General features: G+C 53.6%; 5 protein-coding genes and 1 non-coding gene across 6 annotated transcripts; 4 read left to right on the plus strand and 2 right to left on the minus strand.

Annotated features, from left to right (window-relative positions):
* Positions 1 to 2,649: 2,649 nt before the first annotated feature.
* Positions 2,650 to 3,396, plus strand: CLUP02_07020 (uncharacterized protein; the record flags this gene model as incomplete). Its single annotated transcript, XM_049286017.1, has 1 exon — positions 2,650 to 3,396. One exon carries the CDS (start codon positions 2,650 to 2,652, stop codon positions 3,394 to 3,396), a length of 747 nt encoding a protein of 248 aa, XP_049143160.1.
* Positions 3,397 to 5,084: 1,688 nt separating this feature from the next.
* On the minus strand, positions 5,085 to 6,200 carry CLUP02_07021 (SNO glutamine amidotransferase; the record flags this gene model as incomplete). The annotated part of the gene is made up of 2 exons (XM_049286018.1): positions 5,085 to 5,607; positions 5,821 to 6,200. The coding sequence occupies 2 exons, from the start codon at positions 6,198 to 6,200 to the stop codon at positions 5,085 to 5,087; spliced, it is 903 nt and encodes a 300-aa protein (XP_049143161.1).
* An 832-nt stretch (positions 6,201 to 7,032) lies between these two features.
* On the plus strand, positions 7,033 to 7,302 carry CLUP02_07022 (uncharacterized protein; the record flags this gene model as incomplete). The annotated part of the gene is made up of 1 exon (XM_049286019.1): positions 7,033 to 7,302. One exon carries the CDS (start codon positions 7,033 to 7,035, stop codon positions 7,300 to 7,302), a length of 270 nt encoding a protein of 89 aa, XP_049143162.1.
* Positions 7,303 to 8,066: 764 nt separating this feature from the next.
* Positions 8,067 to 9,002, plus strand: CLUP02_07023 (pyridoxine biosynthesis protein; the record flags this gene model as incomplete). The annotated part of the gene is made up of 1 exon (XM_049286020.1): positions 8,067 to 9,002. One exon carries the CDS (start codon positions 8,067 to 8,069, stop codon positions 9,000 to 9,002), a length of 936 nt encoding a protein of 311 aa, XP_049143163.1.
* A 494-nt stretch (positions 9,003 to 9,496) lies between these two features.
* On the plus strand, positions 9,497 to 9,602 carry CLUP02_tRNA089. Its single transcript has one exon. It is a non-coding gene; the product is annotated as a tRNA-Phe (tRNA).
* Positions 9,603 to 11,385: 1,783 nt separating this feature from the next.
* Positions 11,386 to 12,576, minus strand: CLUP02_07024 (uncharacterized protein; the record flags this gene model as incomplete). Its single annotated transcript, XM_049286021.1, has 1 exon — positions 11,386 to 12,576. One exon carries the CDS (start codon positions 12,574 to 12,576, stop codon positions 11,386 to 11,388), a length of 1,191 nt encoding a protein of 396 aa, XP_049143164.1.
* Between the last annotated feature and the right edge of the window lie 38 nt (positions 12,577 to 12,614).

Genomic DNA, 12,614 nt, shown 5'->3' on the forward strand with positions numbered 1-12,614 from the left:
CACGATAGTCTCAAGACCGTCCAAGACACCAGGTCTGGAAGCCGAGCAGCAGCAAGATTAACCTTAGTTGTGTAACGTCGTTGTTGCTAATCAGAGCCGATCCTTTTCTTTTGTTTCCTTTCGGAATATTAAGGTATAGTAGAGTCGTACAAGGAAATATCTGGTCGACTATTGACCATGCAGTGGCATCTCTCGAATAAGACGGGAGGCGCCGCTGTTTCAACGGGGGGAGGAAAAAGAGAAAAAAGGCAAACAAGAGAAGCGTTCGAGGCCAAAGTGTGTGGACGCCGTGAAACAAATACTAGATGTGTTTCTTGTACGACGGTCAACGAAGATGGCTCGATTGTTTTAATGGTGAGGTTCTGCTGTAGCTTGTTGCCGTGAGACTGGTGCGTTCCTAACCGACAGAATGGGCCGAAGGCGTGTGGAATGTCGTATCCTATGCGGAACGATGGCAGGATCTGTCTTCGGCCCAAGGCGCATGCCAAGCTGGCTCACAATGTCTCTGTGTGATGAGGATGATGGATACTCTACCTCGGACTCGATTGCAACGTCCAAGTAATGACGAGATGTAAAATAGGGCAGATATCGGAAGCGAAGAGAGGCAAATAGAAGAGCGAGAGAAGAGGCGAGAGGGAGGGAGAGATGGCGAGCAAATCGTGGCGAACCTGTTACCGGGCCGAGTGCCTCTCGTCGAGGATACGGCAGAGCCATGAGAGTGAGGCGAGAGCCATCTCATTCGAAAACAGGAGGATTGATGCCTCGCCTGACTTCATGGTTACCTATTCTGTGACTGAATCTGGCCGAGTTCTGCTCGTTCCGGCCAAAGTTGTGATGCTGTTCAGAAGCGATTGGTGAGAATGGGGTCTGGCGTTTTTGAAGATCTAAGACAAGACCGTCAACCGAGAGGGAACTAGAGCCGCTTCGGGAGCCCACGGCGGATTTTCCGCGCTCGGCGTAGGTGAGATGGAGAGCGATACTGCTGTGATTGCTACTAGGTAACACTCAAGAATGCTCAGAGTTGGCCCATTGTAGACAATCACATTGTTTGTTCGTCGGTAGCGTCAGCGGTGATGGGTGATGTGGTTGAGAGCCACAGGAGCCTAGGTATGCGGGCAAGGTGAGAAAACACATAGCTAAGGTGATTTGACTAGCATTAGACTCCCGTCATCTCAGATTCCGCGCCCGCAGGAACGACGACGGTTGAGACGACAACATCCGCCTGGCCCTATTGCTTTGCGGGTCGTCCGAAAGAGGGGAGGATTTGCTCCCGTTCTTAGTAGCTTTTCTTGCACCTTACCGACCTTACTTATTAGATGCTTAGCAGAAGCTCTCTCCGCTAGCTGCCGCCCAGGTCTAGGATGACTTGCAGCCTCCGTACGAAAGCGTTGCTGGTGGGTCATAGCTATCTGGTCGTTTCTGTGTGTGCTTGTGTGTGTGTGTGTGTGTGGGAGGTCAGTCAGACGCAATAAGGTGCGAGACGGTTCGAGGGAGCTGAAGTCCATCTTGACCAAATCCGTCCAAGCTTCTCTTAACTCCCCAGCAGGAGGCGTTCAATGTAGCCGAACCGTTGCTGGCTGTGGGCTACTTGTTGTGGCAGGCCCTCCTCCTTCGGCCGCCTCTTTCAACCTGCTGTGGTGCCTCTTTGGGAATATTACCGCCACAGCCCGGAAACGAACTGACGGGAAGTGGATGGTGAGTCGGAGGTCCCCCATCCCGAGGGGGGTGTGTGCATTACCTAGTCAACTCTGTCGGTCTGGTCTGTGGGAGTGGAGGAGTGAGGAGTTGTTGTCAAATAACACACTAGCAGAGTTAGACCGCAACTAAATACGGGAAGGGAATGCGCGAGATCTACGCAACAGTTGGCGCGGTTTTCCCCGGGGGAGCCGTCGCGGTTGGTCAGCCGTCATCCCGTCTAGTTCCAAGACACACACCCTACAAAGAGCCTAGACCCTTGAACTCAATCTCACCGTTCCCACGGAAGCTTTGACAGTTATCTCTTATTTCCGATCTCTGCTTCTTGTTCGGATCCGGTTACCACTCGCCCTTGACCAGGACGGCCCGTGACAGTTGAAGCTATCCCAACCTGTCTTCCCGAACAAGACAAGCAGTCCTGGGAGACTACAGATACCCTCACACACGACCGCACGCGGACAGTAGCGCTGAGCGAGGCCAGGTATTGGAGTCTCTGGTCAGAAGGCATCACGATCGCAGTCACAAAGACCTTGGCAAGTATGCATTCAGCCGTTCTCTCGAGCAAACCCACTCATACTGTTCCTTTGCAGCTCTATGAGGGCTTTGTGGGAATTGCGTCTGTTCCGGCCGTGAGACTCTCGAGAGGCTCTTGGGGGGGACGTCTTTGCAGTCCCCAAGAGGGTTGGATGAACAATAGAGTTGACGCCCGAGTGGACATGACGCTCCGGAGATGGATGTCAGATGTCGACAAACGGCTTGGCGGCTGGGGTGAAGGCGGCACGGGAGGCATACGATATCGGTCCATCTTGAGATCAAGATGTCCTGATATAGAGTTTGTCCGCATTCCTTCTTCAGCCCGAGATTCCTGCCACTCTTGGACCCTGAATCCAACCGCGACAATCTTGAACCATCCAACATCAGCTCACTCCAGCTCACCTCTCGCCTCTTACAAAAATGTTGCAACTCATCTTTGCATTCGCTGCCGTTGCGGCTGGCGCAAGGGTCTACCGCAGACAAGAAGATTGTTCCTCCACCACAACGTTAGATGCCCTCACCGTTACCAGGGTTGAGCCGATCTCGATCTATATCCTCCCTCAACAACTTGCACCGACAGGGACCAACAATGATCCCTTCACCGCAGTCTATACAACAGTCTATCCCACCTTCTGCCCGGGGTGCTCTCAGGGTCTGAGGCCAGAGACTTACACCATCACCCAGACCTGCACCGGCATCACAGGATGCCAACCATCAGGCAGTGTCCTTCCTCCGGGCTTCACTACAACCCAAGCTACTTGCACCGACTGCCCAACACCATTCAGTGCCGTCCTCACTGTCCCTCAAGCGACTGATGCCGTCGTCACTTCAACCTTCCTCGAGACCATCACAGAGCCTGGCTTGACCACGACGCGCACAATCGTCCAGACCTGCGCGAGCGAGCCTTGCTTGCCTCAAATCACCAATGTCCCTGGACGCGTCTCTACCTTCGATGGGGGTCTCTTTGCCGAGCCGGTTACACAAACAGCCACAGTGTCGGTCTCAGTCACCGTGACCGACAAGTCAACTGCAACCGTCACTGCCGATGCTGATCCATCCTTCCGTCCTGGCAACTTCAACAGCGGTGCCGGACACGTCGTCTCTTCAGACAAGTCTCTTGTTCTTTGCGTCAGCGCATTTGTTCTTTTGTTGATCATGTCTTCATAAGCAAGCGAGCGGGTGGAGCGAGCGGGAAAATGTGTGTGTGCCACAGATTGTGGATGATGTTGATGGCCATTAAGACTCATGAACTCTTAGCCTGCGTATTGCTTCATGTTGCCTCTACTGCTTCTAAGGACAATACTTGATACCAATTGTTTTCAATACGAGCCTTTGAGGGCTTTTACTTTCATTTCCTTGTATAACCTTACTTCGGTCCAGTATATACCCTCATCATAGTACCTTATCCATCAAAGGATCTTCAACATTTGTTCCATTGAGTAGATATTAGATATACACAAAATCAACGAGGTCTGAGTACTTCTTCTTCAAATCAAATTCGATCATAAGATTACTTGCTCCATTTCCTGATCGCGACCATTCTGCGCATTCTTCGTTTTCTTTCACTACCACGACTACTTGGCCTTAGTTGGAGATGAATCTTTGTGCCAATACCACTAATAAAAGTTGTGTAACTATCACCATTCTACATCCGACTCACGAAAAGCCCGCTTTTGAAAGATGCTAGATCCCGCAATATTAGAGTGCGGGTAGCAATCAGATCATGAGGGTCCCCCTGATATCAGTCACATTTTGGGGTTACACGCGAATTCCAGGGTTCGAAAGCCCAGTGCCTCCCCTCCTCCGTCTGGAAGTAATATCCCGCCTTTTGGGGAAAAATAAGAGTGATCTGCGTCTCTTGGCCATGCTTCCCATTGTCAAAAGAAATACGCGTCGTCGGGTCTCGTCTGCATGTCATTTTCTGGACGATCATTTCATCACGGCCCTGTCCATCGGGTCTCGATGTGACGACAAACCCCTGTGACCCCATTGACCCCCCCAGGAACCATCCCGAGATCATGGACATGGGCACATATGGATCCGAGAGTGAGGTTTGACCTCATGCTCGGCTCTCGGATCTGCACAGCTGAACATCTGGGAGTCTTGGAAATGTCTGCATTCGTTGAACTTTGGAAGCCATCTTGAACCCTGCTGACTGGATGTCGCAGCGGCTGGAACTAGGACTGCTGATCATCTGCGATTCCGTCTGGTCTATTCTAAATTCTATCTTTACCCTTCTCTTGCGGGGCCGTTTCGCCGCACTCTTCCTCCTCCCGCGGGACCCCGGCCGTAGCTACACAGGCTATTATCTCACACTTTTTTTCTTGTTTACCGGCCCGTACTCACGGGTAAACCCTCGGCTCCCGCCTGATCTGATGATGTGTCTGGATTGGCGGGAGGGTCAAATTCCGCGCAAGCCACGGATGTCACTAGCCCATTTCTCCTCATTCCATCGACAAAGGCAGCGCTACGCAAACTCTCTGCCTACCCGTTGCGACCAGGCTGGCCAGCACTAAGATCTGCAAATCTCCTCCCGTTGCGTCTGTGCGTGATGCAAGATGGCCCTCTCTTGTCTCTACTTGTTGCCAGCCGGGTGGGATGTGAAATGTGATGAGATGTGACTCGAAACTGTCGCCCCCGGTGACATCTCTGGTGGCATAATTGTGGCATAGATGGTGTATGCCACCCCTCAACGTCGACGCAGAGACGATAGGTACGCCCTGGGTAACTATCTAAGTTAATCCGTCAATGGTTTCGTGTAAATCTTTTCTCATTTTTCCTCCTTTGCGAATATGTGGCGTGACATCACTTCACTTCGTTCGTGAAGGAGAAAAAAACCGCCGTCAAGGCCCCAGTCATGCAGATGATGTCGGTGCCGCAGCCTTCATCACCTGCTCCAACCACCAAACGTGAATGCGGACATCGTCAGTGAGCTCAGGGTGGAAACTCGTGGCAAAGATGTTGTGCTGCCTCACAGCGACAACATCACCGACCGAGTCGTCCGCAGTGCTCTGGCTGACGCCCTCAGCGGCCTTGGTCTTTCGCCCCGGAAGAACGGCAAGGACCTCGACAGCCGAGGAGGCCGGCTTGTCGCCCTTCTCGCCCGCCTCGGTGGAGAGGATCTCCTCAACGATTGGGGCGCGGATGAAGACGCCAGGGTAAGGGGATGACGCCGTTTTCGTGTTGCCGTCGCCCTGCGTCAGGAAGGGCAGGTCTAGGTCCGCAACGAAACTCTCAATTTGTCGACCAAAGTGGTTGCGGTGGACGCGAACGCCCAGGCCGCCGATGAGCTCTTGGCCGCCCTTCTTGGTGGCATTTGCCTCATCAGCGAGAAGGATGGCGCCGGCGCATGTTCCCCAGACTGGCTTACGGTCGACTCTAAAAAGAAGAATAAGAATTAGACCTTGTCTCACGGGAAAACTCTCTCCAAGACCTCCAAGGTATTCGCAAAAAGTGAGTGAGTGCGTGAGTGAGTGAGAATACTAGTGAAAAAGCAACCGAATGAGGTGTGGAATTCACTCAATTTCACACATGACATCATGAACGCAAACTCGGATCTTTGGTGGGTGAGAGTTGAGCGAGGTGGCTTACTTGACGAATTCCTTGAGGGGTTCCATCAACCCGGACTGCGCCGCGATAAACGAGATGGTTGTGCTCTCTCCGCCTGGAATGATGAGGGCATCGCAACTACGGAGCTCTGCCTCGGTGCGGACCTCGATGGCAGCGATCTCGGGTCTCGGGCTTGGCACCGAAGACTCGGCCGTAGCGAGGTAGACGGCGGCCTTCCGTACGAGCTGGACATGTTCATGGAAGCCGCCTTGAAGAGCCAGAACGCCGATAGTGAGAGAAGGCATTTTGAGGAGTGTGTTGTGAGATTCAACGTTGTGAGGCTTGTGGCATTCAGCAGGGTTCTTGAGGATGATGGGTAGTAATAGAGTCGCAAAGGATTCCGAGTGTTGTGTTTGAGTCATTTACACAGACTCTGAACGACTGAAGTCGGACACCACGCCCCGGACCGGTGAAGAGCAGCGAAAGATTGAAGGCGATCCGCGCAAGATGATTACTGTGTAGGATAACGGGGATTTGGGGGTTGCTTCGTCGGCCTTGGCGACAACGGTCTCGTTGAAGACCCTTGCTAGCTAAAGTATGGTACTTTATGTTGCCCGCACTGCAGTAATCGGCGGTTTAGTCAGAGAGGTTGGCTAGCAGCCATGTAACGGTGGGCTTAGCAGTAGTTCGTCGCCGACTCGCTCCGCTGTAGGTAGTCCACAGATTGTAGACCAGGTATGTCCCAACTGCTGTGGGCGCAAAGGGCGTAAAGGGCGCGGGGCTGCTTGATGTCAAGACCAAAGATCCATGCAAACGGTGTTATTCTACTTGGTAGTTGATGTCAAAGACTGGCGGAGCAACGGGACAGGGAAAGGCGTCCGTCAGATGGAGTCACGGATGATGGAACTGCAGCGGCGGCGGCGAGAGAAGATTCCATGCATACGGGGCTTATTCCAGCTTGACTCTGCAGCTCGGGCGGAACAAGATGGGGCGATCTGGGTGTTGTCCCGCGCGGAACAGAACTTGAAGGGAGCGGCATGGAGGGGGGGCCGAGGGGCATCGCTCGGATCTACATCCGATGACAACCGCTCTGCTCTCCGCCCGCCCTTCAGTCTTTGGTAACTGTCGCCGCCGTTCGGAGCATGTGGAAGATCGGTAGAAACTTGTCACCAATTGTGGAGGAAGCATTTGGCTCAGCCGGGTTGCGAGTTACCAGGGTGAGATGCACATTGGTATTACGATTACATACGCTATATGCGCGCATTGTCAGAGCGACCCATGATCAAGAGAATATGTCGGGCCATGATCCATCCACAACACGAACAAGTCCCACAGCACGGATCCCTCAGCTTTCTCCTTATCTGGCAATACCAAGGGAAGCGTGTCAAGAGTCCAGACATCCAGAACTGTCTCCCGCCACCCGTTCAAACACCGGTGCGTGGGACTGGGCCGCCCTCCGCGCGCCCGCCATGGCCTACGACTTTGCCTTCGGGGGATACTTCGATGACACTGCCATTCCATTAAGGTTCTCCATGTACCGGGTCCCGGAGTAACCGTATCTTGCCTTTCCGAGATCGGGCCCTGACCCGTCGTCCCCCCCTCCATGCTCGCTGCAGGCCATCCATCTCACAGAGTCGCAGTCTACTGCGCAGTAGGTACACCGTAGTCATGACTATCTGCAGACTTGCTGGGTGGTAAGCTCGGCCCTAGGGGTCCCCTACGGCCAAGTGTCGCCGCCGACTCAGTCGCGGACCACGCGCTGCTTTGCTCGGCTCGCCTAGGCGGAGGGGTTTTTCTGTACCACCACCACCGTTCAGTCTTGTTCTCCAAGCAAATGGAAGCGATCCGCGGGAAAGACGGGATGACTCGGTACAGCAGAAGCGTAAAATTTTTCTCTCTCCTTCGTCCAATCTTGGACCCCTCGCTGAACATGCCGTGTCATCATCGAAGTTGTTGTCTGCCGCCATATACATATTTGCCCCCCCTTCGTTCACATCTCATTCTCGAGACCCCTTTTCCCCGGATTTCATGACATACAACCAGACCCATCGTGAAGCGGAGCATCTTGAATCCTCGTTAACCATTTTGAGGCCCTCCTCTCTCTCTGATTGATTGAAAAAAAAGATACCCCTCACTCCCAGAGCCGTTCTATTCCCGTCTCTTTCACTCAGACCTTCTGTATCATCCCACCTCACAACCTCTTCGACTCAGTATTATCGCTCGTCTCATAGCGGTTCATCCTTCTCAAAGATACCCCCCGAAAAGTTACTACTCAAACTCATATCACAATGACCAACAACGACGCAACCAAGCCTAACGGCACCAACGGCGATGCCAAGAACACGTTCGCCGTCAAGGCCGGACTCGCCCAGATGCTCAAGGGAGGTGTCATCATGGACGTGACCGACGCCGCCCAGGCCCGCATCGCCGAGGAGGCCGGCGCCTGCGCCGTCATGGCCCTGGAGCGCGTCCCGGCAGACATCCGCAAGGACGGCGGCGTCGCCCGCATGTCCGACCCTGCCGTCATCAGGGAGATCCAGAATGCCGTCACCATCCCCGTCATGGCCAAGGCCCGCATCGGCCACTTTGTCGAGTGCCAGATTCTCGAGGCTCTCGGCGTCGACTACATTGACGAGAGCGAGGTCCTCACCCCGGCCGACAAGGTCTACCACGTCGAAAAGGCCGACTTCAAGGCCCCCTTCGTCTGCGGCTGCCGCAACCTCGGCGAGGCCCTGCGCAGAATCGCAGAGGGCGCCGCCATGATCCGCACAAAGGGCGAGGCCGGCACCGGCGACGTCGTCGAGGCCGTCACCCACGTCAAGCAGGTCACCAGAGACATTGCGCGCGCCAAGGGTGTTCTCGCGACCGAGGGCATCTTGGGCATCCGCGCCCTGGCGAGAGAGCTCGAGGTCGACCCTACGCTACTCCAGCAGACGGCCGAGCTCGGCCGTCTCCCCGTCGTCAACTTTGCCGCCGGCGGCGTCGCCACCCCCGCGGACGCGGCGCTGATGATGCAGCTCGGCTGCGACGGTGTCTTTGTCGGCAGCGGTATCTTCAAGTCTGGCGACCCGGCCAAGCGCGCCAAGGCCATCGTGAGAGCGACGACGCACTACAAGGACGCCAAGGTCCTCGCCGAGTGCAGTGAGGGACTTGGTGAGGCCATGGTCGGCATCAACTGCGACAGCTTGAAGACTGAGGAGAAGCTGGCCACCCGTGGGTGGTAAGCAGAGGTGCTGGGATGCTCAGGAGCTTAGACTGCTAGGTGGCAGCGTGTGTGTGAGATTTGGGATGTTCATATGGGTTCATGACTCTGCGATATGAAAAGCAGTGATTTTCTTTTTCAACCAAGACATGGAGGCATTGTGGCCGCATCAGCTAGCGAAGCCGAGGGAGTCCTTCTTCTACGGAGCATTTGGAAAAATTTGGGTATAATAAAGTCTACCTCGTTTGAGGCTGAATCTTTGGTTATTCATTCTCTTTTGGTGATGTCTCAGAGTGACTCGCTGTAATTCCATGGGCAAAGAGCACGCACCCATCCCCGGTGTCTACCACACTATCTTCATGACTCTGGTTTAAGGTTTCTGACACGTTCTATGCAGACGAGGAATTGTTCTAGAATGTTCAATTGTAAATGATCACACAACCTCAACCAAGTCTTCGCAACGAACAGCTCCGGCTTCATAGAAGCACCACGTTCAGGTGGACCTCGAAGATAGCGGCGGACATAGCTCAGTTGGGAGAGCGTCAGACTGAAGTGGGTTCTGAACCCTAGAAACTTCATTCAATCAATCTGAAGGTCGTGTGTTCAATCCACACTGGCCGCAACTTCACATTTTGCTCAGGGCGTGCGCACCTCATTATGTGTTGATGTTTTGTTTTATGGCGTCCTTCCTGGTTTGATGTATTTTTTCTTTTAATGTATTCTTGAAAATGTGACTATAAAGTAAATAAGTAGTAGGCTTCGTTGTGGAGTCAGATATTGAGTTGGCTCATGAGATAACGAAGTGCATCATCCATCATATTTCTTGCCGCTTTGTGAACAAAGGTCAAACTCTCGCCGCTGATCTTACTCATCATCAACTCCCTTTCTTTCTTTCATACTGAGTGAGGCATTGATCAAGCTCGTGATTTAGATTTCCAACTTGACCATAATACAGTTCTTCGGATGAGTATACTGCTTGCAGTGGATAGACAAGATATGAGTGCTGCTTCACCTTCATGCTTACAATTACCTAGGATCACCTAGGATCACTCTCTCATCTTCGCCAATCCTTGATATATTCTTTGAGTTACCTTTTTGGTTGATCCCTTGCGGCGCCTACCAGATTCCTCAAAAGAACACTAATCTACCTCTCAGAATGGAGTCATATTGACCAAAATACCTCAAGCTTGTCCATCTTCACCAAAGATCGGCGATGTTACTTTACCGTCTTTCTGTAGAAGCTATCTAGACAATATCCACCGACGCAAAGTCTCTTCTCCAGTGTCGCCCATGACGTTTTTCCAGGCCCTTGAGTTGGATCGTCACGAAGATGAAGCAAGCCAAAGAACGCCCAGCATGTGGCACGGCAATTCTGCACGGGTTGGTTCTTCAGGAAACACTTTGTTGTAAGCATCAGATTGGACTGCCTGACTTAACCACATTGAGTTGAACGTGGCTTGAAGCATTTCGCCCACGCAGTGAAGCTCCGAAAGAAAGCCTCGTCTTTGACAGCAACGAGGGGTAATACAAGCAGCTCACGAGATTCCATTCAGGAACCAGAAGCCTCAATCTTCCACACAGAGGTGTGTCCTCAGACAAGACCTCTCCATCGGACGATCCCAGCATACATCTCAGATCCAACAAGTGGCAGCAAGTAGGCCAAGCGCTCTCCCCTGGCGGCGTTGCACCGTGTCTAACAAGTTCATGTAGTGAGAAAAGACGAAATAACGCCTTTCCCGTCAACATGGCTGTGGGACGCCCTGGCTAATAACTAACAACTGTCGACCAGGCCCAAGCTCTTCTCAAATCCATTTGGAATCTTGGGAGGGGGTGAAGTCTACCCATCTAGGGCTGAGAACAAAGACATTGAGAGAAAAGTTCTCAAGAATGGCCAGGAATGGATTTATGGCGCGGGGGTGAGCACACTTGTTTAGTTCCCGAAGGCTTAAAAATACCTAAAAGGCTTAACAATCCCTCGGGACCACCGATCTTCTTTGAAGCCCAACAAGTCCGGTTTGAAGTCCGGCTGCCCGCTTGGGAAGCAAGTGGAATAGTAGATTCCTGCTCTGTCCTGCCCTGTTCAGCCTGTCTGTCTGCTTGTTATTCTAGAGAGAAAATCGCAAGGCGCGTATTCTCTGGTGACAATGTCTCAGCCAACATCGAGATGCTCAAGATAGCGCGTCTATGCCTTGGAAATGTTGGAACTTTTGGTGTTTTTGAATCTTGATTACATTTGTGAACCAGGAGCGCCGTGCGCCTTGTCCATGGTTCCAATCCTGATGAGGATTCGCTATGCGGAGTGTTATGTTTACAGATATATTACAGTATCTTGTACAAGCAGCCTCGCCTCTCTCTCAGGCCTTGGCAGCAGTTATCCATCACCATTATACTATACACCGGGAGTCCTAGTATCGCGCACTACCTCTGCGCTCCCTGAGGCTATGGCGGACCCTTCGCGCGTAACGCGCCACCCTAGATTTGACATCGAGATTGTAGCCTGGCATGGTGCCAACAGCCTGGGAGAAGACCCCCAGCTTGCCGCCACGGAACGAGTCTAGGGCCAGCTCAATGGTATCGATGAGGCGCAGGGTCTGCATGTCGTAGAAGAGACCGGCGAACTGCATCTCGTCCAGCACGGCGAGCACAGCCTGTGTGTCACCGTGGCGGTACCAGAGGATAGAGGCCAGCTCGTTGTAGAATGGCGTAGAGACGCCGAGGACATACGAGGCCAGGCCGAGCTCCTTAATCCGCGGGAGGACGTTCAAGGCCAGTGGGGAGGAGTGCGCAAAGGACTGGTCGAGCGTCTTGAGGCCCTGCAGGAGGTGCATGGAGTACAGCGGACCATGGGAGTCCATGCTGAGGGCGTCTGGCTGGGCCTTTTTGGACGACTTCTTGTGCAACGAGGGCTTGGCCTTCTTTTCCGGATCCGGCTGGCGCTGCTTGTCCTCAGAGATACCCAGCCTTGCGACCATGGAGAAGACGTCGCGTTCCAAAACGTTCCAGACCTCAACGTCTGTGTTGCACTGGTCCAGAAGGGCCTGTAGACGAACAGCTTCTTGAGCGCGGGCGTCCCTGCGCGCAGCTTCGAGCTTGGCGGCTTCTTCCAGGTCTGATTCGAGCTCCTCTTCCGGCTTGAAGGAGATGCGCGACGAGGTCAGCTGGTCGCCTTGCACCTGGCGCATTCCAAGTGCGACCTCAGCCGCGCGGCGCAGAGCAGGGGGGTATTTTCGCAGAATGGCATCGCGAGATCCGGACTCGGGTTCGGGTTCGACTTGCGAGGAGGAGGAGGAGGCGGCGTCGTCTGCAGCAGCCTGTGGCGGGACCTGGCCGCCACGCTTCGCAATATCGTCAAAGATTGCACGGAAAACTTGTCTCTCGGTCGGAGTAATGGTGGACTTTCTCTCGCCGTCTGGGCCGCTGGGGATATCCGTTCGCTCTTGGGCAGGGCCGTCCCATTCGAAGGGGATGCTCTGTTCGCCGCGGCTTCGGGGGTGGGCGTGGAGCCGGCCTGCGGTTGTCGAGAGGGATCGAACAGAGACGGAGGCCCTTAGGATTGTCCTCGTTTGGTAGAGAAAGGGCGTCAATGTTGTAGCCATGGTGTGCGTGTGTTGTATGGTTGGAAGCGCAAGCTATG

The sequence above is a fragment of the Colletotrichum lupini genome, chromosome 3 (assembly GCF_023278565.1).
Source record: "Colletotrichum lupini chromosome 3, complete sequence".
NCBI classification, from domain to species: domain Eukaryota; kingdom Fungi; phylum Ascomycota; class Sordariomycetes; order Glomerellales; family Glomerellaceae; genus Colletotrichum; species Colletotrichum lupini.